The sequence below is a fragment of the Lissotriton vulgaris genome, chromosome 3_1, assembly GCF_964263255.1.
Source record: "Lissotriton vulgaris chromosome 3_1, aLisVul1.2, whole genome shotgun sequence".
In the NCBI taxonomy this organism is placed as follows: Eukaryota; Metazoa; Chordata; class Amphibia; order Caudata; family Salamandridae; genus Lissotriton; species Lissotriton vulgaris.
Window position 1 is genome coordinate 52,235,042 of NC_141689.1, and position 26,501 is coordinate 52,261,542.

A 26,501-nucleotide genomic window follows, 5' to 3' on the forward strand; every position below is an offset into this window, starting at 1 on the left:
AAAATGCAGCCGGTGGTCGCTCTCCTAATGCAGGGGATGGTGGTGAGGTTGGCGGAGCGGAGCTGGGGGTTCGGGGTGTAGAAGGTGAGCTGTTTGTTGAGGAATGCTGGTCCGGTGTTGTGTAGTGCTTTGTGTGCGTGGGTGAAGAGTTTGAAGGTGATTCTCTTGTTGACGGGAAGCCAGTGCAGGTCTTTGAGGTGAGGTGTGGCTGTGGCAAGGGATGTCAAGGATTAGGAGTGCAGAGGCGATCTGTATGTGTTGCAGTAGTTTTAGCAGTTTGGCCGGGGTTCCTACATAGAGGGCTTTTCCTTAGTCCAGTCTGCTGCCGTCGAGATCCTGGGTGACCGTTCTTCTAGTGTCGGTGGGGATCCACCTGTAGATCTTTCAAAGCATACGGAGGGTGTAGAAACAGGAGGATGAGAAGGCGTTGACTTGCTTGGTCATGGAGAGTGTTGAATCGAGGATGAATCCCTGGTTGTGTGCGTGGGTGTTGGTGCTGCTCCCAGGGCAGTCGGCCACCAGGAGTTGTCTCAGGCAGAAGCAGTGGGGCCGAGGATAAGGACCTTCTTCTTGTCTGAGTTCAGCTTCAGTCGGCTGTTCCTCATCCATTCGGTGACGGCTTTCATTCCTTCGTGGAGGTTGGTTTTGGTGGTGAGAGGGTCCTTGGTGAGTGAGAGGATCAGTTGCGTGTCGTCGACGTAGGAGATGATGATGAGGTCATGCAGTCTGGTGACGTGGGCAAGTGGGGCCATGCAGATGTTGAACAACGTCGGTCTGACGGAGGGTCCTTAGGGTATGCCGCAGGTGATCTTGTTGGCTTCAGAAAGGAAGGGAGGGAGGCGGACGCTCTGGGTTCTGCCGGTGAGGAAGGAGGTGGTCCAGTCCAGTTCTTTGCCTCAGATTCCTGCGTCGTAGAGTGGGGTGCATAGGGTGCGGTTGCAGACAGTGTTGAAAGTGGCAGGCAGGTCCAGGAGGATGGGGGCCGCGGTCTCGTCATTGTCCAGCAGGGCCCTGATGTAATCAGTGGCAGCGATGAGGGCCGTTTCGGTGCTGTAGTTGCTAAAGAAGCCAGACTGAGATGGGTCAAGGATGGTGTTCTCCTCGAAGCAGCAGGTCAGCTGTTTGTTGACAGTTTTTTTGATGACCTTCGCCAGGAACGGGAGCAGGGAGATGGGCCAGAAGTTCTTGAGGTCCCTGGGGTCTTCTTTTGGTTTCTTGAGCAGGGCGCTGATCTCGGCTTGCTCACAGCTCTCCAGGAAGGTCGCAGTCTTGAAAGAGGTGGGGTGTGATGGTTGTGCCGGATTTGTTGAAGATGTGGTGAGGGCAAGGGTCTGATGGGGAGCTGGAGTGGATGGTGCTCATGGTTTTGATGGTGTCGTCATTGTTGATGTTTGTCCAGGTGAGAAGGGGGTCTCTGTGGGTGGTGGTCGTGGGGTGTGGTGTGTCATTGGCTGCAGTGGTGGCCTGGTTGTTGGAGCTGTTAAAGCTGTCATGGATGTCTGCGATCTTGCTATGCAGAGGTCTTCCAAGTGCGGGATGTCATTGGAGCTGGAACTGGGGTTGGAGAGTTCCTTCACAATGTTGAATAGCACTTTGCTGTTGTGTGCATTGTTGTCGAGGCGGTCCTTGAAGGAGGTATTTTTGGCAGATCTGATGAGGTGATGATGTTGGTGCATGGCGTTCTTGTGGGCTGCTTGGTTCTCCGGTCTCTGTTCATGGCGACATTTCTTTTCCAGCTTTCTGCAGTTTTACTTGGAGGTCTGGAGATCTGCGGTGAACCAGCTGCCGGTCTTGTTGGTGCGATTGTTGGAGGGATTCTTGAACAGGGCGACGGTGTTAGTACAGTCTTCAATTCAGCATCTGAGGATGCTGGCGGCGGGGTCGGTGGGGTCCGAGGGTGTGCTTTGGCCGAGGGCGGTCTGAAGCTGGTCTTCAGTGATTTTGCTCGAGCAGCGGCAGGGGATCTGTTGGGTGCTGTGGTGCATGGTAGGCTTCTCGAAAGTCAAGTGGCCTGCAACGGTGATTGGTCCAGTGGAGTTTGGTGGTGTGACTGAAGGAGATGTAGGAGCTTGTGGAGAAAATGGGATCAGGCGTGTGTTCGGCGGAGTGTGTGGGAGTCGTGACAAGCTGTTTGAGTCCGAGGTTGGCAAGGTTGTTGAGCAGGGTGGTATAGTTAGTTTTGTTGTTTTTCTTGAGGTGGAAGTTCAGGTCCCCCAGGAGGATGTAGTCCGTGGATGCAAGGGCGTGTGTGCTGATGAAGTCAGTGATGGAGTCGCTGAACTGTCACCAGGGTGCGGGGTGCCTGTAGATCAGAGTTCCTCTGAGGGTGGTGTTGGAATCAGTGTGGATCTGTAAGTGCAGGTGCTCGGTTTTGTTGAGTGTGCCGTCAGAGTTGGTTGAGAACTTGAGGGTGGATTTGTGGATGATGGTGATTACGCCTCCTGCTCCGTTGGTGTGGTCTCTCCGGGTGATCTTGTAGCCGTCAGGGATGGCTATGGTGATGTTGGGTGCCAAGGAGTTGTTCATCCAGGTCTCTGTCAGGAAGGCGACTTCCAGGGAGGATATGTAGAGCATATACCAGAGTTTGATGGCATGTCTGAGTGCAGAACGGGTGTTCAGGAGTATGCATCTGAGGGCGTTGCATGCTGTCCTGATGGGTGGATTGGCGGGTCTGTTGCTGCTGAAGCCTCAGTTCCAGCAGGAGAAGGGTACTCTTCGGGCAGCCTGGAAGCAAAAGTGTGCACGTCTGGTGTTGAGTGCGTGGAGGGTGCTGGCATCATAGCGGAGTCGGGAGTCGTGGCCTATGCGGGGGCCAGAGGCTCTGCCGCTGGGCGCGGTCCAGGCGCCGCTGGGCGCAGATGGGCCTGCCTTAGGCGGATGTATGACGTTAGCACGCATACTATTACCACGCATACCTTTACAACGCGGTATTTACAACGAATACCGTTACAATGCATAGCGCTTTGAGGTGCTGGATAGTGGTAAGTATAATTTTATATTCCAACTCCAGTCCCCGTGGACACTAGGGAAGGTGTTGGATATAAAATTAAACGTATTCTCTATCCTAGAGCGCCCCCCAGCGCAATGCGTTGTAATGGTATGTGTGGTAATGCCTGCGTTGTAATGGTAGTGCGTGGTAAAACATGCGTGCTAAACGTTGTATACCGCCTTAGGCACGTCTGCTGCGTGCGTCCAGTGGGCAGCCACCATAAGTAGGGGAGGTGGGAGGGAGAAGCAGCTGGGAGGGGGAGTGGGTGAAATGGGAGAGCGGGGGGCGGTCCGCAGAGGATGCAGCGGTTGGAAAACTGGAGCAGGGAACGGCGAAAAGGGAAACAGAAGGCAAGGGGGAAAAGAACAGAAGTACACAAAGTACAGGGTACAAAAATTCAGTGCAATTGGCAGAAAGCAGAAAACAAACTAAAGGTCGAAAAAACAAAAGCAACCTACGGCGGGCCGCGAACTGCAGTCAGCTGGAGCGGCAGCTGATCGCTGAGCATGGGCACAGACAGGTGGAGCTGCGCTGTGTGGGGAGAAACCTGCCTGGAGGCAGGGTCAAGGGTAGCTCTTGTATCATCAAGGCGTATTGCCCTGGATAGGAATTCCATGTCTGGGGTTCATTTGTCATAAAAAAATACTGACCCAGATATCGTAAGGGTGGCAGACAGAGGTGAAGGTGGAGGCGGGCATGTTTGTGCACTGGTGCAGTGGTTTCGCTACCTCCAAGAACCTCTTCTTAGGGAAATTTTACGGCCAAACAGTGTCATCCCCTATGGTGCCCGTCTTCACATTCTGTCTTGCTCACTTTGCATGTTGCTAGGCACAGAACAGAGATGTGGTGAGGTGGGGTTGTGAAAAGCGGCAGGGCTGCGAGCGCAAAACCCGGGACTCACACTCCCAGGAGTCCCGGTGTGTGAGAGGCCGAGTCACCTGGCCCCGCTCTCCCTGACCGCCCCGCCCCACCTCGAACAGCTGAAAAGAGGGAAGGACCCTCTGTACTGCGGGACACTGTTTGCCTGACCTGGACGTCGCTGCTGATTGCTGGAGGCTCTTCTGTCCTTGACCAACGCCTCGCGGTACCCGCTCCGCGGGTCCCGCTTCGGATTCTCCCGTCTTGTGGACGCTGCAGTGGGGTTGTGAAAAGCGGCAGGGCTGCGAGCGCAAAACCCGGGACTCACACTCCCAGGAGTCCCGGTGTGTGAGAGGCCGAGTCACCTGGCCCCGCTCTCCCTGACCGCCCGCCCCACCTCGAACAGCTGAAAAGAGGGAAGGACCCTCTGTACTGCGGGACACTGTTTGCCTGACCTGGACGGCGCTGCTGATTGCTGGAGGCTCTTCTGTCCTTGACCAACGCCTCGCGCTACCCGCTCCGCGGGTCCCGCTTCGGATTCTCCCGTCTTGTGGACGCTGCAGTGGGGTTGTGAAAAGCGGCAGGGCTGCGAGCGCAAAACCCGGGACTCACACTCCCAGGAGTCCCGGTGTGTGAGAGGCCGAGTCACCTGGCCCCGCTCTCCCTGACCGCCCCGCCCCACCTCGAACGTCTCTGCCCATTGGCCCAAGGACCTATAGATACAGCTGTCCCTCGCTGCGCGGGAGCGCGCGCGGGAGCGACCGGGGCGAAGACCGGGCAAAGAGCGGGCCGTTTGAGGCCGTTCGAGGACTGAGCGGACTGGACTGGCCTACTCTCTTTTGCCCGCTACTTCCTACCACAGAGGACCGCAAAGTTCGATCCACGCCCTCCTTTTCTTATATATATTTTGTTGTTTGGCCTTGCCCCTTACTTAAGATATGTGCACTAGAACAACCAGGAGTAAGGCCTCCAAAGGTGGTCACCCAATTAGTGGTCCAATGGATGACTTCATTACCCGCACTAACTTCGCTATTGATCAGGAAATATCCAAGCTTCAGACTCGGGTATCTCTCGAGTTGGCAGCGGCCAGAAGACTGTCTGAAGTCATTGCTACTTCCAAAAAATCCTCCTTGGGCTCTATAGCTGTGGCGGTCACTCCAGAGCGTCCTCCCATCCCCCACTGTATAATTTCCCAGGCAGAGGTACACCAGACTCCTCCCCAACTCATCCCCTCCCCACACCACACCTCACAACTCAATCTACTGGAAGTGAGCGCCCCCGTCACCTCTTGCGCCCAGAATGCCATTCCTACCCTTCCCCCCCCCAGTGGTCTTTAATGCCCCTAGTGCCCCTAGTGCCACCCAATTAAACCGGAAGGCTCGCTCTCGTTTTCACATATTCACGGAAGAAGGCGAAATTCGCGGTGCCACAACACCTGACACCGACGAATGGCCCAACACCCACCATCAAAGTTGCTCGGCCGTTTGGGGAGCAGCCACCACTGGAGGGAGTTGGGGTGGGGACAACCATTGAGCAATTACCTGCTTCCACCCCAGTGACTGAAGGTCCACAGATAGATGGTTTGGGTAATAATGATAGGGAATTTATAGATCTGGTATGGGAATCCCTTAAAAAGCTCCTTTCCCCCTTAGATCTCAGACTTTCACGAATCGAAAATAATTTACTTGAGATGGAAAAGAGCATTATTGCTCTGGCCACTCTCGGTTTGAGAAGTCTTGAGAATCAGGGCCTCCCTGTAGCTGATGCTATTTCTCCAGCTCCCATAGCGCAAACACACCAAAGCCAGCCCACTATACCCACGATTGTACGCCCGGTTCCTAAACCGAGGACTGTGAAGGTGGATCAAATACCTACTGTTACAATCCCTAAGGCCCCGACCCACCTACCTGTCAATTCTAAAGCTGGGCTAACTCCAAAACTCCAGCCTGACAAGGTAGCTATACCACCTACCCGGGACTTCGAGGTTAAGAACAATTTTAGAGGGGGCTATATTGACCTTCCCCCGGAAGCAAATGACTTTGTAGTTGTGTTGATGGGGGTTCCACAGATCAGCAATGGCCAATATGAGGATCATTGGTCCTTGAAAAATAAAATAATGCATTGGCTTAATGTCAATAGACCTATCCCCAATGGCCGTAGAAGTAAAGTGCTGATGGTGCGCAGAACTTCCTGGGTGGGCCCAACTAGGAAAACAAATGCGGGGGATTGCATAGTTGTAACTTTCGATGACCCGCACACAGCACAGCACATATGCTCGTGGCCTTGTAGTGAAGGGTCCTCTGTCATTCCGAAACCCTTGTCCTTCTTCTATCCCCCACGACCGATCCACAATCAGATGGACAATTGGTCATTAGTCCATCAACAACCAAGGAGAAACCATTTTAACCATCAAGTGGATCCCCTTTCACATTGGAATGGTTTCCCAATCTCAAACAGATTCGGGGGTCTGGAGGAAGTAGATTGACTCCCTAGGCACTCAGGTTCCCACACAGCGGGCAATGTACCATCTTTCCCAGCCCATGGGCGTCCCGGGTCCCTATGTGCAGGCATCGAACCCTCAGCAACTGTGCATCCTTTTGGCCTAGTTCGAACACCACACAGCTCTATTTTTGAGGGGGGTTTGATAGCTAAGAGTAGTGCAGATCAAGCCGAGCTGACTGCATTGGGAGCCTCTAGTCCACAAGGTAGGAATGCCCAGTCGGAATCCTCGCATATCCTACCAAAGGCCCCTGTACAGGCCACACCTTCATCTGTAGGAAGTCAGTCTGAGGGAATCATGGCCCTTACAACCTCCTACAAAATTTCCCAAGATGAGCCCCTTGACAGGTTACCCCTAGCGGCTGTGCCTATTTCAACTGCATTTGCTTACTCCCCCAGTCAACCTATCACAGCTGTACCTCCGTTAAAGATTGTAAGCTGGAATGTGGCAGGGCTAAATCGGAACTTTGATAATCCCGAATGGAATGTATTCATAGAGCCATTTGACATTTGCATTTTGCAAGAAACCTGGACCTTGGACCCAAAACATAGAGTAGGATTTACTACTTATTTTGTCCCAGCTCTCCAACAAAGGGGTTCAAAGGGTCGTCCATCTGGAGGCCTTTTAATATGGGTTAGAATTGCTCTGGGTTTAAAAGTGAGCGATAGGTCCACTCATTCTCCCGACTTGCAGAGGATCTCAATACATTGCGAGGGGGGCAAGATGTTAGAGGTCTTCAACCTATATCTGAGGGGCGCCAGGTGCGGGACATCAAGCCTACCTCAGACAGGTCTTAGCAACGACCTAGCTGCTTGCAAGATTGACTCTTATATTCTCCTTGCGGGCGACTTCAACTGTTGTTTCGAACCGCTGGCAAAGGAGGATATCTTGAATTCTTTCGAAGAAGATGCAAGAAGGGGTATCCCGACCTTGTCCCTGGATCCGATTCCCAAATGGACACAAAGTGCGTTAGATATCAATGCACTCTGTTTGGAGCATAATTTGAGATCAGCGAATGGCCGCTCAAAATCGGACCTTATGGGAGCTCACACCTACAATAGACCGGGTCACTCCTCCAGAATCGATTTTATTATCCTGAATTATAATCTTTGGCCATTCCACTTGGATATGGAGGTTGTAGCATCTTGCGATAGCGACCACAACCCCCTTTGCTTAACCCTCTCTCCAAATTGGCAAAACAAGAAGTACAAGCAAGCACCCATTTGGAAGTCATCCCATGAAATTGTTCCGTCCAATTGTGGTAGGCGTTTGAAGTGGGCAAAAGTTAAAGCTGATGAGGCAAGGATGGCGCAAGCCGGGTCCATCTTGTCAGTGGTGGAGCCTCGGCTTGACGCTATAAACCCAGCCAGTACTAAAGTCTTACCACTTTTTATAGAGACCATAGTATCACTGAGTAAATTGTTTACTATTCAATATACTAAACCCAGGGTGGGTTCCAAAAGTGATTTCAATGCTAGAGACAATTGGTACTCTCCTAAATGTCGTATTGCTAAGGGGGAGCTTATTGCTGCAGTAAAGAGTAGGGACAAGGTCGCCATTAGTTCCGCGAGGAAATCTTACAAAAAAATAGTGGTTGAGGCAAAGGAGGCTCATGATTACCATTTCTGGTGTGACCTAACTGAAGCTAGTACCTTGAAGGATTCCAAACGGTTTTGGGATCTCCTAAGAGCAAGGAACAAGCCCATTGACCAACAAATAACCTGCAATATTCCGGGTGATGCTTGGTTTGCCCACTTCTCCAAGCTTTATTCTGTTGCACGGGACTTGTCTCCTCCATGCCTGGGATCTTTGGCCATTACAATAGCTAATTCTCTTCCTATAGACTTCCCTTTCACTAGTCAGGAAGTTGAAGGGGCTATTAGGGGCATTGTCCCCAACAAGGCTCCAGGCCCTGATGGTATCCCAGGGGACTTACTTAAATCCTACCCGGTAGTATGGAGCAGATTAATTGCTTTACTCTTAAATGAGGCTCTGCTAGGGGGATCCTTTCCTGACTCTTGGAGGGGCGCAGAAGTTGTGCCTATTTTTAAGAAAGGCAGCAGGGACGACCCAGCAAACTACCGCCCCATAAGCTTGCTGGACTCAACCCAGAAGGTTGCGGGGAAAGTTGTTCTGGGTAGGATCCTCCAATGGGCCGACGAGGAAAAGATCCTGTCTGATTTTCAGGCAGGTTTTAGAACAGGGACAGGCACCATCGAGCAAACATTCCGCCTTCTGATGTTATATTGGAAGGTGGTGGTGCTGGGAGGGGGTACGTTATATCTAGTCTTTATAGACTTGAGAACGGCCTTCGACCTAGTCCCACGGGAACTACTATGGAATGTCCTCGATGGTCTAGGGCTACCTAACTACCTGTTGTTCTTGCTTAAAAAAATTCATGAAGGCAATTTCGCCCAGATCAGGTGGGGTGTCCAGGGAGAAAAAACATCTTGCATCCCAGTAGACAGGGGCGTCCGCCAGGGGTGTGTGCTTGCCCCCACTCTGTTTTCTCTATATGTCAACGGAGTGGTGGAGCATCTGCTGCAACACCCTGCGGATGCGCCTACCCTGGCGGGCAGAAAGATCCCAACGCTCCTGTTTGCGGATGACACCCTCCTGATCTCGAAATCCCCAGCAGGCATCCAGAAATTGCTTTCTAGCTTTAAATATTTCTGTGATAGCAGGGGTTTAGCTATAAATATAAGCAAGACCAAATTCCTTGTCCTTAATCCCCCCAAGAAATCCGTCGCCCCACCTGTTTTAGATTCCACCCCCCTGGAGAGAGTCAAAGAATTTGACTACTTGGGAATTCGCTTGTGTGACTCAATGAGTTGGAAGGCACACCATCAAAAGGTGTTTCTGACGCACAAAAGGGTCACGGGTGTTTTGCTCAAGGAGCAACGAGCCTCCTCATTGAAACCAATCGGGGCAGTGCTAGATATCTACAGAGCAAGGGTTGTAAGCGCAGCTTTATATGGCGCCGAACTGTGGGGTACGCAGAGAGTCGATACGTTGGCAAAGATGGAAAACAACTTCCATAAAGATCTGATGAGGCTACCCCACAGCACTCCTACAATCCCCCTCTTGTTGGATGCAGGCACTCGCCCAATTTGCGAGCAAGCAAAACTGCGCCCTCTGCTACTTTGGTCCCGGGTATGGAATGTCCCAGAATTGTGTAGTTACGCTGACGCCCTGAAAGATCTGTTGTCTCTCCCAGGTTGTAATAAGATACTATGGTTTAGGGAGGTAAAACGATTGCTCTATGAGCTGGGATTGGGAGATGCTTGGGCCAACAAAACAGCACCACCCAAGCTGCTCCTAAAGAATGCCTACTGGCTATGGGTAAAAAATAACAGAATGCGTAACTCCAATCTTTGCAAATCTGTTGCCCAATTTTTACTAGTTAAAGATCTCCCCTACAGGGAACCTTATTTGGACCTAATCCACAGCTCTGGAGACAGATCACTCTACTTCAAATTTAGGGTGGGTGTTCTCCCCTTAGGATTGTTTACTTCCTCTTGGAATCCTCCCTTTCAAACGGTCCCATTTTGTCCATTTTGCGACTTAAGGGTCGAGTCTGACGCCCACCTTCTGTTTGAGTGCAGTGTTTATGCAGCTCCTAGATTGAAATGGTTAAAGCCCTTGTGCAGAAGTCTGGGTACAAGATCACACTTAGAAGCCCTACGTATATTGCGCTCTGATGCCCGCCCATTCTTTGCATGCTGCATGGCAAAATTTCTTGGCTGGGCATGGCGTATAAGATCTGCAAGAAAGCTATTGATTCAATAATGTCCTCTTTTCTGTGACCTGTTTTTAGATACTAGTGCAAACATTTGTAAGGATAGCTTAAATGTGTATTTTATGTATTAATGTCTATTATGATTCCCTACGGTATTTTATATTATGCACCATTGTAATGATTTTACTTTTTGTACTGCTTTTATGATATGTACCGTATCGAAATAAAGCTATACTACTACTACTACATACTGTGTGATGTTTACCACTACTTTGTGGGGCACTACTCTACCCAGTTCTTTCTTGGCCCTGATTCTACAAAGGTACAGGTGAATGAGACATTTTTATTTCTCTGAGCTATTTCTTGTGATAGGTAAAGTCTATCTGTGCCCACAGGATGGGGTATCAGCGAGCAGACATAACATGACCTAGCCGACATCTAGGCACCCACGGTGGTCTTGTGCTGGTACCAAGTGTTGCGCTGAGGTCACTGTGTAGTGCATGTAGAATACTAGCATTTGGTTCAGTGAAAGTGTAGGTGAGGTGTTAGATGTCCCTATGCAAGCACTGCAAAGAGTTTCTTGAGGTAGGCTCCACATTACTAGTCGGATTTTTCGCTATAGATGTTATGTTATGTTATGTTAAAAACATTTCTACCGTGCACGGCCACCAAAAGGTTTCATGGCGCTCAAGACAAATTCGGGAGAGAGGGTGCTGTGAGGGGCTCAATAGGCTAGTTTGAAAAAGTGGGTTTTGAGTAATTTATGAAAGCAATCATACTGAGGACATAGTCTGAGGCAGGAGGGAAGGAGGTTCCACAAGGTGGGGGCCGAAAAGGAAAAACAGGAGCCACCATGCATTTTTCTTTTGTACCTAGGGATCGTCAAAAGGTTGTGGCAAGTAGATCGGAGTGCTCTAGAAGGAGTGTAACGCTGGAGGCTGGAGATAATGAAAGCAGGTGCTTGGCCAATGAGGGCTTTGAACACCAGACAACCAAGTTTGAACTGACAGAGGAGCAGGATGATGTTACCGCATTGATTTGAGGTCTCATAGACAGATCATTTGAAATGATGACCCCAAGGCTCTTAACCGACTTGACAGGGCAAGGTGGAGGCCCAAGGGAGGGGGCCAGAAGCTAGAATTCCAAGGATTGGCTGGCCCACCCATCAATACCAACTCTGTCTTACTAGGGTTAAGCTTCAGCTGGCTATACTGCATCCACTCTGAGATCTCCAGCATGGTTGATTGAAAGTTGGAACAAGAAGAAAGGGAAGAATCCACGGGGAAGATCAGTTGAAGATCGTCCGCGTAGTTCAGAATAGTGACAGGGGCGTGACGGAGGGAAACCAAGAGGGGTTGCATGTAAAGATTAAATAAAAGAGGGGACAAATCAGAACCCTGGGGGACACCACAAACTAAGGGGGCAGAAAAGTTGGACAAGTGAACTGCCTGAGAGCGCTGATGAAGAAAAGATCTAATCCAGGCAAGGGCCAAACTCTGGATGCCGGCATTATTGACACGGTTGATCAAGATAGCATGGTCGACCGTGTCAAATGCGGCCGACAGATCCAGTAAAACAAGGGCTTGGGCAATGTTCTTATCGGCACCCTGTCTCAGCACATCCATCACCGCTACGATGACAGTTTCGGTGGAGTGAGCTGGACGAAAGCCAGCTTGATGCCCCTCCAAAAAGGAGGAGCTCTCGATGAATGAGCTGAGACAGCGGGTGACGTAGGCCTCCAGGATTTTCCCCAAATAGGGGAGGAGAGAGATAGGTCGAAAATTACTCATGACAGATGGATGTGTACACACCTATATTAGGGAGATGGTGTACAAGGTTGCAACAGTACATAACTTTTAGCACCTTGCAGTTCTTGGGATGTTGTCTGGAGAGATTGTCTGCTGTTTTCTGGCGTTCTGGTGTGTCTTTGATTTGTATCCTGTAAACCGTCGGTTTGTAAAAAATGTCAGTCAAAAAATCGTCCATGCATTTTTTTTTTGCTTGAATCCTTGGGCCTCAGTGGGTTATATGGAGGTCGTGACTGCGAGGTGGCAGCCATCGTAAAGTTGGTGCAGCTTGCTCTGCAGAACTGTTTGATAATGACTGTAGGTTGCAGGTTAGCTCCTAGAAAACATACATCGTTATTCAGTCTAAGAAAGTCCTGCACCTGTCTTTCTTGGATTATTTCTGCATGGCTGCTAGATGGAGGGGCCCTAGTTTGGGTGTAATTTGTTAGGAATTGGTAAGTTTTTAGTTACAGGTCACCTGAGTTTCATTTGTGGGTCAATATGTCCTCCCCTCTCGTCCTGGCAGAAGTGAGCATTTTAGTGGAGTGATCTTCGTGTGTGTGTGGATGACTCTTTTTATCTAATTACTACTTTATTTATGCTTGCATGCATAAAATCCATTGAGGTTTTGACATGGACAGTTTAGCCCTCTACGGAGAGGTGGACCCAGACCTCTCTTCCCTTCACCTTGAGGATGGGAGATGTCATGAATATTACTCAATAGGGCCCTTAAAATGTGGCCTGCTTCCATTTCCTCATGAAGTTGTGGATGTAGACCTCCTGCCTGGGCTGATGTATTTGGTAGGGGAGCTTGGCAGTTGTCCCCCTAGAGCTCCGGTGGTAGACCTGCTTGGCTAGGAACCTGGAACTTTTTGTTAACTCTGCGAGATACACATGCAATTCATCCTCTAGTGCCTGAGAGATCACTTCAGTGCTTATTTTGGTCCCTCATTTTGGTATGGGTATTCCCATCAGTTGGCCCATTACAGTTGTGTGTAGTGTAAGATCATAATCACTGCTAGGTGTGCTTCTTAGCGTGAACAAGGCTAGGGGCAGACAATAGAGCCACTTTTTGTTAAGGCTGGCACAAATCTTGCTTATCTTGTTTTTCAGCAGGTGTTGAGTCTCTCAACTATTCCATTACTTTGGTGATGATAAATTGAGGCCAATTTGTGTCATATACCTAGGAGGGTGCAGCTGTGGTCAAACACGGAGTTGACCCCATCAACGGCGGCCGCTCCTCACACAGCTCCCTGCCCTACAGGACGCTTGGTTCCTTAGCGCTTCTACGCTACACTGCTATTTGCCACCTGGTATCGTAGCGCTTCAACGCTAGACTGCTCTCTGCTTGCCCAGATTGTAACATTGCTAGATTGCCTGCCTTGCTGAGCATAACTATACCGCAGCGCTAGTGTTCCAAAGTGCGCTTTTATCATTGTTTGTATTGCGCTGTGCTGCCTGTTGTTACCATTGTGCTCGACTGTACCGCTGCCACTTACATAGATATCGCATTGTTGATACCCCAATTCCGGTTTCGTTTCACGGCCTGCAGCCATTTTAGTGTTGTTATTGTGCCTCCCTGCCCGGATCTCCGTCCCGCTCCCGCCTCCCAGCTGACCCTCCCTCCCACTGATACTATCGGCCGCTCTGCCGCTCGTTGCGCTGTGACCGCCTGACTCCATCAACGGATGCGCGCCGAAGGTGCCCCAAAGGTAAGCCCGTCTACGCCGTCCGCGCCTGGACCGCGCCCAGCGCCAGACCCCCTGGCCCCCGCAAACCGCACTCCTCCCGCATAACGTATGACGCCACCACCCTCTTAGCCCTTAACCCCGGATGCACACCACAATGCTACGAAGCTGCCCCAGGACGTACCCACGGTCCCTTCGCCTGCATCAAGACCCACACCAAATCCACTTCCTCCAAACACAGCTCCGACTCTAACCACCTGAAGTGCATCCTGCTGAACACCCGCTCGGTCCACAGACACGCCACTGAACTCTGGGACCTACTCGACACTGCGTCACCGGACATCGCCTTCCTTACAGAAACCTGGATGAACGCATCATCAGCACCCGACATCGCCATAGCCACGCTTACAAGATCATTCGAAAAGACCGCACCAACCAAACAGGAGGAGGCATCGTCCATAAGAACACCATCAGAATCACGACCAGCTTCAACGATAACCTTGCAACCGCCGAACACCTCCACTTCCAGATCCACACCGACCCCAGGACCACACTTAGAGGCACCCTCATCTACAGACCACCAGGAACCCGTAAACAATTCAGCGAAGACATCACTGACTTCATCAGCCCACATGCCCTCCCCTTCGAGAACTACATTCTACTGGTAGACTTCAACTTCCACCTAGAAAAGAAAAACGACCGCAACACCACCACCCTTCTGGACAACCTGGCCAATCTCGGACTCAAACAACTTGTTGACACCCCAACCCATGTAGCCGGGCACACGCTCAACTCTGTCTTCACCTCCTGCAAACACATCTCCTTCGATCATACCACAGCTCTCCATTGGACGGACCACAGCTGTGTTCACTTCAGCTACAAAACTACCACGATTCACAACCCTCCACAACCTATTCCTCAAAGAAACTGGAACAAAATCACCACCGACCAACTCCTCACATCGCTCAACCAAACTCCTCCCGCCCTCTCATCGGACCCAAACGAAGCTGCCACCAAACTCAAACAATGGATCACTCACAGCATTGACGAATTAGCACCCTTGAAAAACCACCAGATCAAACAAGGTAGCAAAAAGGCCCCCTGGTTCAACGATGAACTTAAGAAATCCAAGAAACTATGTCGTACTCTCGAAAAAGATGGAGAAAAAACCCAACCACTGACAGCCTGACCACCTTCAAGGCAGCCACCCGCAAACACCACCAATTGATCCGATCCACCAAGAAATCAGCATTCAAGGATCGACTCGACAACAACGCCCATAACAGCAAGGAACTTTTCAACATCCTCAAAGAATTTACCAACCCCACCGCAGCCTCAAACGACATTACTCCATCCCAAGACCTCTGCGACTAGGTATCCTCTTTCTTCTACAACAAAATCGCCGACATACATAACAGCTTTAAGAACAGTTCCAAAGAACACCGAACCCGAACCGCTCTCTAACAACCTTAGCGCCTTGAACCCAATCACAACTGAAGACACCATCCGCCTAATGAACTCCATCCATTCAGGTTCGCCAACCGACCCCTGTCCCCACCACATCTTCAGTCAAAGCAGACTCCATCATCGCACCCCATCTCTGTGATGTCATCAACTGCTCCTTCAACTCCGCTACCTTCCCAGAAAGCTGGAAACACGCCAAACTTAGTGCCCTCCTGAAGAAACCCACAGCAGACCCCTCTGAACTTAAGAACTACCTCCCCATTTCCCTCCTCCCATTCCCTGCCAAAGTCATTGAGAAAGCCGTCAATAGCCAGCTCGCCGCCTTCCTTGAATCCAACAACTCCCTCGACTCTTCACAGTCCGGCTTTCGAGCCAAACACAGCACCGAAACCGCCCTCATTGCAGCGGCAGACGACATCCGAACGCTACTGGACAACGGAGAAACAGTTGCCCTCATCCTACTCGAACTCTCCGCCGCCTTCGACACAGTCTGTCATAGCACCCTCATACAACACCTCAGCAACATCGGAATACAAGGAAAAGCCTTGGACTGGATCATCTCGTTCCTCGCCGGGAGAACCCAGAGAGTCCGACTCCCCCCATTCAAATCACAAGCCACCAAAGTCATCTGCTGAGTACCACAAGGATCATCACTCAGTCCCACCCTCTTCAACGTTTACATGAGTCCCCTCGCATCCATCGCACGACAACACAACCTCAACATCATCTCCTACGCTGACGACACCCAGCTGATCCTTTCCCTCACCAAAGACCCTAACACCGCCAAAACCAATCTTCATGAAGGCATGAAAGAAGTAGCGGAATGGATGAAAAACAGCCGCCTAAAACTTAACTCAGACAAAACGGAAGTTCTCATCCTAGGATCTTCCCCCTCTGCCTGGGACGACTCATGGTGGCCATCGGCCCTGGGCACAGCACCCATACCCACAGACCACGCACGTAACCTAGGCTTCATCCTAGACTCCTCCCTCTCGATGACCAGACAAGTTAACGCCGTCTCATCCTCTTGCTGCAACGTACTTCGTATGCTCCAAAAAATCTTCAGTTGGATCCCCACCAAAACAAGAAAGACGGTCACCCACGCACTGGTCACTAGCCGACTGGACTATGGAAACACCCTCTACGCCGGAACCACAGCCAAATTATAGAAAAAACTCCAACGCATCCAAAATGCATCAGCCAGACTCATATTGGACATCCCTCGCCAAGCTCACATTACCGGCCACCTGAAAGACCTCCACTGGCTTCCTGTCAACAAGAGAATAACGTTCCGCCTCCTCACCCACGCACACAAGGCCCTCTTCAAACTAGGACCCAAAAGCCTCAACACACGACTGTCCTTCTACACACCGACCCGCCAACTAAGATCCTCCAATCAAGCGCTCGCCGCAGTTCCGCGCATCCACAGACCCACCATGGGAGGAAGATCCTTCTCCTACCTGGCGGCCAAGACCTGGAATTCTCTCCCCACTCACCTCCGCCTCACACAGAACCACATTTCCTTCAGAAAGGAACTTAAAACCTGGCTATTCGATAAATAATGCACCCCCTCCCACAAGCGCCTTGAGACCCTCTGGGTGAGTAGTGCGCTATACAAATTCCTGAACTTGAACTTGAACAACGTGCCTGCCGTTGTCCGACAGGATAGCGTCTAGTACCCCCCACCTTGGATTTACGTGCCTGATGAGCAATGTCGGCGTTGCATTAGCATGGCAGTGCATGCCGGGGTCATTGTTGGTCCACCTTGAGTATGGGCAACCACTACTATCAGATATTGGTATTTCTCTCATCGGTTATTCATGTCAATGAATTTGATATGTAGTGCCCTTAATGGCCCTGTCGGTCAGGGAACAGATGACGTCATGACCCTCAGCATAGGCTTGGGTGAATATAGCTGGCAAACGGTGTACTCATTCAGATACATCATTACTGTTCTCGAAACGTTGGGGATATACCTGTCGCTTTGGAGCTCAGCAATTAAGTTATCTTTTGCCGTAAGTGCAGGCAAGTGCAGTTGGGGTAAGGCTATGTTGACCATACTTTGGGGCATGACGGCCTTCCCTGTTGGCACATGCTGGTATATGAGGTTGTTTGTGATCTGTGTGCAACCCTGTACTAGCCAACTCTCCTTTTCATCAGGCAATACAGTCTCCAGGAACTCTAGAGTATAGCCACACTGTTCCAGTGTATGGACTCTTGTATGAGGGTTTGGTCTCCATAGTATGCTGTAAGGGGTGTATGTATGCTTCTCTAATGTTTCCATAGGCTGCTTTTTTGCCATCTGGTTGGTTAACGCATTATCCAGAGACACAAAGTCCTTGCCCCCATGTGCAGCACATTTTATGACGGCCACGCACCTAGGTAATGTTAGTGCTTCTATTAGTAATTCTAAGTGATACCTATGTGTGACGTGGCTGCCATCTGATTTTAGGAACCCTCATCTTCACCACCTACCTATGCTAGGGTGCAGTATGATAGTGACATAAGCAGAGTCAGGGTAGATCATTACCATTTTCCCTCTGCTTTTGGTAAGAGCTTCAATTAACGCTGTGATCTCTGCAGCCTGTGCTGTGAGGTGGGGATGGAGATTTAGGTGTGCTTTTTACATTTTAAGCTGGAGTCACACTGGACCTACGGATCCTGCTGAAATTTAAAGAAAAGGAAGTGCAGGCTGCACACACTCCTTTAATATTCGGCCCTTAGGTGGGCTGGGTTCCAAGTGCATGTTCCTAATAAAGGAGGGAGGGTGCACGGGCTCCTCCTCCTGGGGCTTATTAATGCCCTTGGGACTACCCCCTGCCTCAGGGATTATTCATTGTAAAAGGGGGCTCCTCGGACCCTGTGAGGCCCTGGGGACTAACACCTCCCCAGGGCCAAGTACCTAAAAACAAATCAGGGGGTCCTTTTGGACCCCCATGCCATGGGGACCACCGCTGACTTGGGGGCATAATAAATATTTTAGCGGGCCTCAGGGACCTCCCTAGGCTTGTGGACCACCACACCTCCAGGGCCATCTTCTTTTAAATAATTGAGTGGGGTTCCCCTCCCCTGTCACCTCTCCGGGACGGGCCCTATACAGAAGAAAGGAGGTGGGCGGGTGGCCTGTAATTCAGGCATCCCAGCAGAGCTGGGTTGCATTCGGCAGCCCAGCGGGGAACCTAATGACGAAGCATGCCACCAACCAGGATTCCTACATTGGGTCCGTCCATTTTGTTTGTTATCAATTTGATCTGGGGATTAGGGCATACCCCTTTTTTCCTCACTCTCTCTTTGTTTACCCTATTATTCATAATCCACATTTTGCACTGGATTACATTTTCCATTCGAGACAGTTTTGGTTTGTACATACGTCACTTCACCTTCTATCAAATACAGACAGTGGCTTTAAGAATGCAGCAGTCATATATATATACATTGGTGGACAGTAGCGGTCTCTCAGGCACTTCTTGTGGGACTCGATCAGGCAGAGCTTCTTAGCACCTGAGCTGATTTACATGTCAGCCTTAATCACGTCTGGAGCTTAGCTCTCCTTGGCTCTCCATCAGGGTTCCTTGCTTGAGATCTGTCGAGGGAGTTGTCCTGGGCCCCTATGCAGAAGCTTTGGTGTTGTGTCGGATTGACTGGGGACCGCTCCATAAGCACAACCCTCAACCCTCCTTCTGGGGCCACATTGCATTTTGTTGTGGAACAATGATTCATTAATACTTTCAGTAAGTAGATACGTCTTGCATACTACTAGTCCATGAAGGCAGATAATGTAATGATATGTTGTCTGCATTGTGCTTAAATGTTTCTTCACAAACACCTTTGTTAGTCTATGCTTCGTAGCACATGAATTTCTGTTTAATTTCAATCAAAATATTGTTGTGGGCTCATTTGGAAACCTGGTTGTATCCGCATTTAGCGTTCTTCCTCTGTTCAGCATATGGCGATGGTAATTGCGTATTGGTGTAGTACTTTATATTTTGCAGCCATTTCATTCAGTTCCTGGTCACTGACCAGTAGATTTTCAATGTTGCTTTCTTTATCTTCAAATGTGCTGCACAGGTTGGTGTTGAGCTGTGACTTCAGCAGTGCCAGCATCAATTCTGCACTTTGACTGCAGCACACGTGGCATGCATGAGCACTCTCTTGAAGAGTGCATTCAGTGTACGGCATTGATTCGCCTAACTCTTTGCCAGGTGTAGTGTCCCACCAGCCCATGTACTCAGCAACACTCACACCACAAATGAAGAGTCATTTTAGACTGCTTTATTCCGCTCCATGTAAGTTAGAACTCACCATTCTAAACCTGTCTTCAACTCATCCCTCCAGCACTTACGTCTAGAGTGTACAGTGACAACCAACAGAGGTCCAGTGTTCCTTAATTTATAAGACACTACATATACTATGAACAACACCCATTTAGGCACGATAATTGGCTTTTGATACCTAACTGCGCACAGCAGGGCGACAAATAACATCATCAACTGTGTCAGCACTCGCATTCTGAATGCCATGTCCACCATCATTCGGCAGAAGCATGTACATGCTCTAAATCTAAACAACAACTACTGCACACCAAAACAACAAACATGAGAACAGACAACCATGCAATGGCACAATGATAAAACACATCTCAAAAACATCACAATTCAACACAATGTAAAAGCAACACTGCTTAAAATATCAACTAATATCTTAAGCTCAGTGCCAAAAATATACATCAGCAAAAGACAACACAATGGCATAATGTGCACAAAAAGGTTTTGTCCGATGTTATGTCACTGTGTTGTATTGTGGTAGGAAATGTGTTTCTTTTGGTGGTGTTTGTGTGGTGTGGTGGAATATGTTGCCTGTGTGTTGTGATGATATGCTGTGCTGAGTTGCATTACATTATGCTGTGTTGCCATTGCTGTTTTCTGTTAGTATGTTATACTAAACTATTATTGTTTTAAGTTGCTGTGTTGAGTCCAAGGAGTATGTTATTCTAATATTGTACTGTGACTTGTGTTTTATCGTTTTGACATCACAACTGCAGTCTGTCTACGTAAGCATGTACAAACCTCTATCTTTTCTCACAATTCTGCTGCATCAAACCAACTTTGATGAGAGAGTTGCATAAGGTGTTTACATAAAGCATTGCACTATTTACCACCAAGAATGTAATTATGTTGAACACAACTGTTCTGTCATCTGGTCCATGGTTACATGACAAAAGTGCTGCTCTGGCTTACTTCATTAGTCACATGGGGATGTGGCACTTATTGCACAGAACAATGCTGATCCTGCATGTGTCTGAATAATATTGGTAAGAGGCTTTAGGTAGTTGATGCAGTTACACAACTGATCTGTGGACAATCTACTGGCCACACCTGTTCAAAGATCTTATCCCATGAATCTTGTTCCTGCTGGAAATCAATGTGTAGATCACATGTTTGCACTCCTGAAAGAGCTCTCATTGATTAATGCTTTTATAGCAGAGATCCAGGGGAACCTCCAGGTAATAAATATCAACTCTAGTAATGACCTTGGTCTTAAACACCAGGGCCCACATTACCTTGAGGACCTCATTGCTCTATTAGAGTTATCATGCACACTCTTTCCACCATCCTTTTCATATTGAAATGAATTTGGCATTTGTTTACATTTTGTTGTTTATTTCTATTTGGCTGATTGGGCTGCCCTCTCATCAAAGTTAGGGGGGGTCAAATAGCATTGTGTAAATCCTACTGCTCGAGAAGAGGCCATTGGCTGAGGTAGTGCCATGCAACAATGGAGCTTTTTTTGTATCTTGACTTTTAGGTAAGAGACAGCTGCTGCTCCCACACAGGACCAATCTTAGCAGCTGACCAGACACATGCTGCCTGTGCTGGTCTGTAGCATTAAATAGAGCCAGCAAAGGGATCATTCTGATTGGGTCGCCAGCTCCCAAAGGCAAAGGTGTCACTCTCCAGCTGGGCTACCTTTGACACCTGTTTCTAGCTACAACTCAAGTGACACATATAAATTGTCCTTTGTCCTTGCATTTAGTGCACAGCTGCATGGAATGTAGGGTTAGCCTCCAGACCAGCAGGAAGTCAACATTGTCACTGTAAATCAAAGTTTCTTACCAGCTACACCCTGGAATAGCATTACCTCTTGTAGCATGAGCTATTAGTCCTTCCTTGGAAAACATACACTGGTTTGTATTAGATTTAGTCCCTCTGCTCAAAGTTCCTAATGTTTTCATTATGTGTATTTTAGGTCACGTGGATGGCAAAAACATTTGGCAAACATTATGGCCTTCAAGAAAATGAGATCATGCTGAGCTACCTCCCTCTGAACCACGTGGCTGGACAACTCAATGACATCTGGCTACCAATGTGCATTGGAGGAACAATTTACTTTGCAAATCCTGGTGCCTTAAAGGTAATCGGTGTGATAAATAAGAGAAGAAGAACTTACATATAGTTTATTGGGTGGTCTGGTAATCTCATCTACCTGGTGATATTGAATTTGATTGCTCACCTTGAAGAAAGTTTAATGGCCCATGCTTTGGCTAATTGTGCCTCTTGGTATTACAGAAGGGTAAACATTTGGTTAAGTGCTTCTTTAGTAATATAGATCATATTGACACACATATAGCTCTGGCAAAATCCTAAGGTGGAATGCCCTAATTAGAATGAGAGTGTGGTCACATGATAATGACAGAAACACGTTGCCTCTATGCTCTGACTGAGTTATGAATGTGGGCTCAGAGGTACAAATGGCACCAGTAAGCTTGCTGTGCACTACAAAGAGGTGGCATACAGTCTGTGCTTCCCACCTGAGTTATCCCTGAAAGGGGAGAAAGTGGGATCCATTTATCCCCCAGGCACCCTCTTATAGGCGGATGCAGTTACTCACTGAATCTACATGCATGGCAATCTCTAGCCCCATTTGTAAAACTGGCCCAAATTGCCAATTGCACTAAGATAGAGGGATTGGCTGCTACAAACAACTGGCCCACCTTTCATTAATGTCATGCCCCCAGTCAATCATGAGTTTACGGTTGCCATGAGGTTAGCACCGTTTCTGCAATAGGGCACACTTCTACGTTTGGGCCCAGTGGACCTAGTTAAAGATGTGATTTGGTGCAAACTGAGGCAGTGTGTCTGTTGTACAATAGACCAAGAATGTCCACAGTAGAAGGTTGCAGAATGCAGTGAACAAACTATTAGCAACATGTAACTACATTTGTACAAGGAACATTCAGTGGCTTCACTGGTGATACTCACCTGTCCGCTAAAGGGGAAATCATCCTTGGCATGCCTTAGTGAATCTTGTTTTTCCTCCTCTATTCATCTGTGTTGTGAGGATAGAATGATACTTTTTGTACTTGATTTGTTTAGTATTAACCTTTAGTGCATGTTTTTTACATGTCACACTGAATTTGATCTACTAACCCTTAATGATATTTTAGAGCATATATTTCCTGCTTCACCTTGCTAATTAATGCAGTCAAAACCTAAACTTGGAACGTTGGAACACTTTCAATTATTAAGTGGAACATAAGGGTGCAAGACACAATGGATCAATACAGGGATGTACCTCTGAACCCCCAAATAACAACTGACTGACTGCACCAAGATGTGGGTCAAAACATTCGAGAGCATCATTGACATGATTATATTATATTATAAATAATAGTCCATTTGCTATTTAACAGTTGTTGGGACAACCTTCAGGATTGATGTTGATAAAGAGCATTGCTATTATCAGGGCTGTAACTCATTCAGTGAGATTCAGGATGTGCACCTCCCAAATTTCCCAAATAAAAGTAGTGGGTTGCAGGGTGGAGGAGTCAGATGGCCAAGGGTTGGAATCTACTGTTTCCAATAGTGATATGCATATTGTCGGCGTCTAAATAGAGTAACACAGTGGGTGAAAAACAATGCGTTTTACTGTTACTCAAAGCAATTGCTAATGGTTAAAAAATATTTGCCTAGGATCACATACTTTTCACAAGCAGAGAAGTGGGTGTTGTTTCCAGGTTATCTAATTTCAGATTTTAGAACTCAGCCACCAGATGGCTATCTCTATCCCTCTCTCTCTTACTTCAAAGGTCATTGTGTTGTCTTTCATTGGTTGCTCAAACTGAGAAAAATGATACAGAGATAACAGACCTGGTTTCCCTCCCCTCCCAAACACACCCAGATACTAAGCCAATAATGCATTTATTTGGGGGATTGTCACACTCAAAACACCTCCACTGAACCTTCTCCCTTGGCCAAGAGAGAGAAAAGCTTGGGGTTGGGGCGCTTTGAGAACTAAGCTGAACAAGCTGAAGCTGGTTGCTGCTTAAATTGTTAACCCCTTCGCTGCTTCTGACGGCTAAAGGCCGTCGCGCGCTCTACCTCCGTAGTGCTGCGCACGTCCTTTGCCCGACGTGGCCCGCCACCTTCATCGAAGCGCCGCAATGGGCGGAATTTGCGCTGCGGTTAATGGACTTACTGATCAACACAAGGACGCACATGGAAGAGGAAATATGAGCGTCTTGGATTGGTTTCAAATTAGATATCTTGAGCTGTATAGAAACTTGAACAGGGACTGAGAGGGTTCAGGCTACTGTGCTATGGTGCTGCAGGGATATATTGAGGAAACCCATGAGATCCATTTAGGAAAAAGTGAGCAGGCAATGTGCAATGTGATCATTATGTGGTCCAATAGTGAAAGGGAAGAGTGCTATGGTAGATGACATAAGATTGGGTTAAACAGTTGAGGACCTTATAATTCACATCCTCCAACATGTTTTGAGTGTGATGGACTTGGTTCTAGATAGATGGATGCTCACCATCTTGCAGCTGATAGTCTACTGTAGTTTCACTAAATAAATGTTGTGACTTGAAAATATGGATTTGAGTGTTATGAATTATTTTATGTAGGGGATGGGATTTTTTTATGGGTGAAGGGATAAAACACATTGGGTGAAAATATTGATATTTTGCTGGAAGTTGTATTGCAACTGCTGACAGCATGCCAAGTCAAGGTATGTTTACTAGGTACTGTACTTGATGCAATTGATGCTTAGATTGTGTTTGTGATCCTGCTTATCTTAATACACATTGAAGTAAAAGACTCCTGGCTACTTCAGAAAAATAATATTGAACATCATTTGGGATATAAGTGTTGTACATACCACCTTCATGCATTGCTGCAATATCTAAGGAGACAGCAGAAGTTACACTGAGTTGAGCTGCATTTCAAAAGCGAGAGATGCCCATTTTTATGCCTGCCATGCCTCCCATACTTTCAGACCAACCAGGTGAAAGCCCACCCAAAGGCTTGAGCATAGTCATTGTGTATATATCCAACTGCATTGACAACAACCCTTGGTCTATCCATTCAACATCACACAGGAAAATGCTCTCCATGTAGTCTCTTATTCAGGGATTTAGGGCCTCATTTATGAGGCTGTGCGTCACTTTTACACCGCCGGTGGCGTAAAAAATGAGCCTTGCTGCACCATATTTACTAACTGACGCATCTAGGTAGATGCATCACTTTGTAAACCCCTGTGCCACATTATACCTGCGCCAGGTATAATGTATGCAAGGGGGGCATATTAACGCAAGAAAGGGTCATGGAAGTGACGCAGTGAAATCTATGAGATTTCACTGCGCACCTTCTAGGACTCAAATGCGTCAAAATCCTATGCCTGCCTTGCAGCAGGCGTAAGACTGACGCAGGCCCTTTCACATGGGGCTTGCCCCATGTGAAAGGACACATTGCTGGAGTTGCGTCACTTCTGTGACACACTCCAGCAATGTGTCACTTTTGCGCCATACAGATACGTCAGAAGTACTGACGTATCTGTAACTCCTTGCGACATGATGCGTCATACTGTAAATATGACGCATCATTGGTGTCGCAAGGAGGGCACAATGAAAAGTGACGCATCTCTGTTTTCATGCAGCAATGCGTCACTTTTCATAAATGAGGCCCCTATTCTCTGATTGGACATGTGCAAAGTATCTAGAAAGATCTTGATGATCTTGCTGCACGCTGACACTGCTTTGACTAGACCACAACGTAGGGGCATGGCGATGTGTATCAACATTTTAAAGCCACTTTCCTTAACTGCAGTGGGTCTAGGATAGCTTTAAAGGAATAATCTATGACAATTTCATTATGTTATACTTCAGATAAATGTCAGCCAGTCAAAAAATAGTTTATTTATCCTGTATTCTATTAAACAAAGACAAAACCCCATAACTATGTATAGATTGTTCTAAAGTAAATTTGCAGTATCATTCCCGTATACATATTTAAAAAAAACTCTCTACATATATCTAAAACTCGTTTTGTTTACAGTCATTGCAAACCTGCCCACCATACACGTTACATCCCCAAAATAACTTTCTTATTCCTTATTTCAATAAAACCTGCTTGAAACCCTTAAACTGTTTCAATTAGAAAATATACTACAAGCTCATTCCTCTCCAGTTTCAGGAATCAAAGTTGCTATGTCTGTATGGAAAAAGAAAGGATCGAAACCAAGTCTGAGACAACCTCATGTTCATATTTGAAATCACAGGAAGATAATGATAGGGTGTTTTTCTGACCAGGAATCACTGAGACACTCAGTTGAAAATGTGTTATTCAAATATATCAGATTACACCCTGATTCTAGATATATTGAAGCCACATTATTCTTTCGATATATACTCATAAGCAAATAAGACATGATTAACTCCAAGTTTAGAAGTTCACCAAACATGAGTACATTTTTCTTTGCCTCCATAACACAAAGCATTTAACTTTTAACAATTTCTTTATGAAAGCGGGGTGCAATTTTAAGAAAAGGAGGGTTCCCGAGTCTCATTTAAAAGCAGAGTGCAACGAACAATGCTAGGAGGCCCCATTAAAATAATTTCGTTTCAATTTATAGTGCCTTACCTGCACCATTGTTGTTCTTGGGGCTACTGTGTCATTTCTGAATTTTCTGAAGAACTGACCCTATTCAAGGTCCACAAAGTTCTTTACATTAGTGGTTAAAACTCTTGTCTTTAGAGCTTTTATAAGGTAGGTCCAAGTCTGACTTACAAGAAACCAAATAAGTAAATGTTTATAGGAATTCACTTCCTACAACTTAGCAGTGATTTGAATTCTGATGACTTCCACCAGCAATGGTGGGATCTCAAACCCAAATCCTAGGGATTATTTCAGTGCACACTGAGCTAGAGATGCCCAATGGACTACAGTCCTAAAACAAACACACACACTAAGCTTTTCTTTACACAGGCAGTGCTTCCAGGCTACTTATCAGCAGCACTGTTCAACAGGGGTTATAGAGGGGTTATAGAAATAATTTGTAATTTGTTTATTTTGCAGATAACACATTAAAACATTTATACACACAAAATGAACAGCAATAACAAATGTAAATGTAAATTGTAAATTGATACTTGTATAGCGCACTACTCACCCGCAAGAGGCTCAAGGCACTTGTACG

The 26,501-nt window shown here is 47.7% G+C and overlaps 1 protein-coding gene across 1 annotated transcript in view; it reads left to right on the forward strand.

Moving 5' to 3' along the window:
• Positions 1–26,501, forward strand: part of LOC147725927 (long-chain-fatty-acid--CoA ligase ACSBG2-like) — a 279,020-nt gene that overhangs the window by 128,786 nt on the left and 123,733 nt on the right. The window contains exon 6 of the mRNA XM_086960051.1: positions 21,272–21,436. Within this exon, the coding sequence (XP_086816177.1) occupies positions 21,272–21,436 (165 nt within the window). The remainder of the gene's footprint in view (positions 1–21,271; positions 21,437–26,501) is intronic.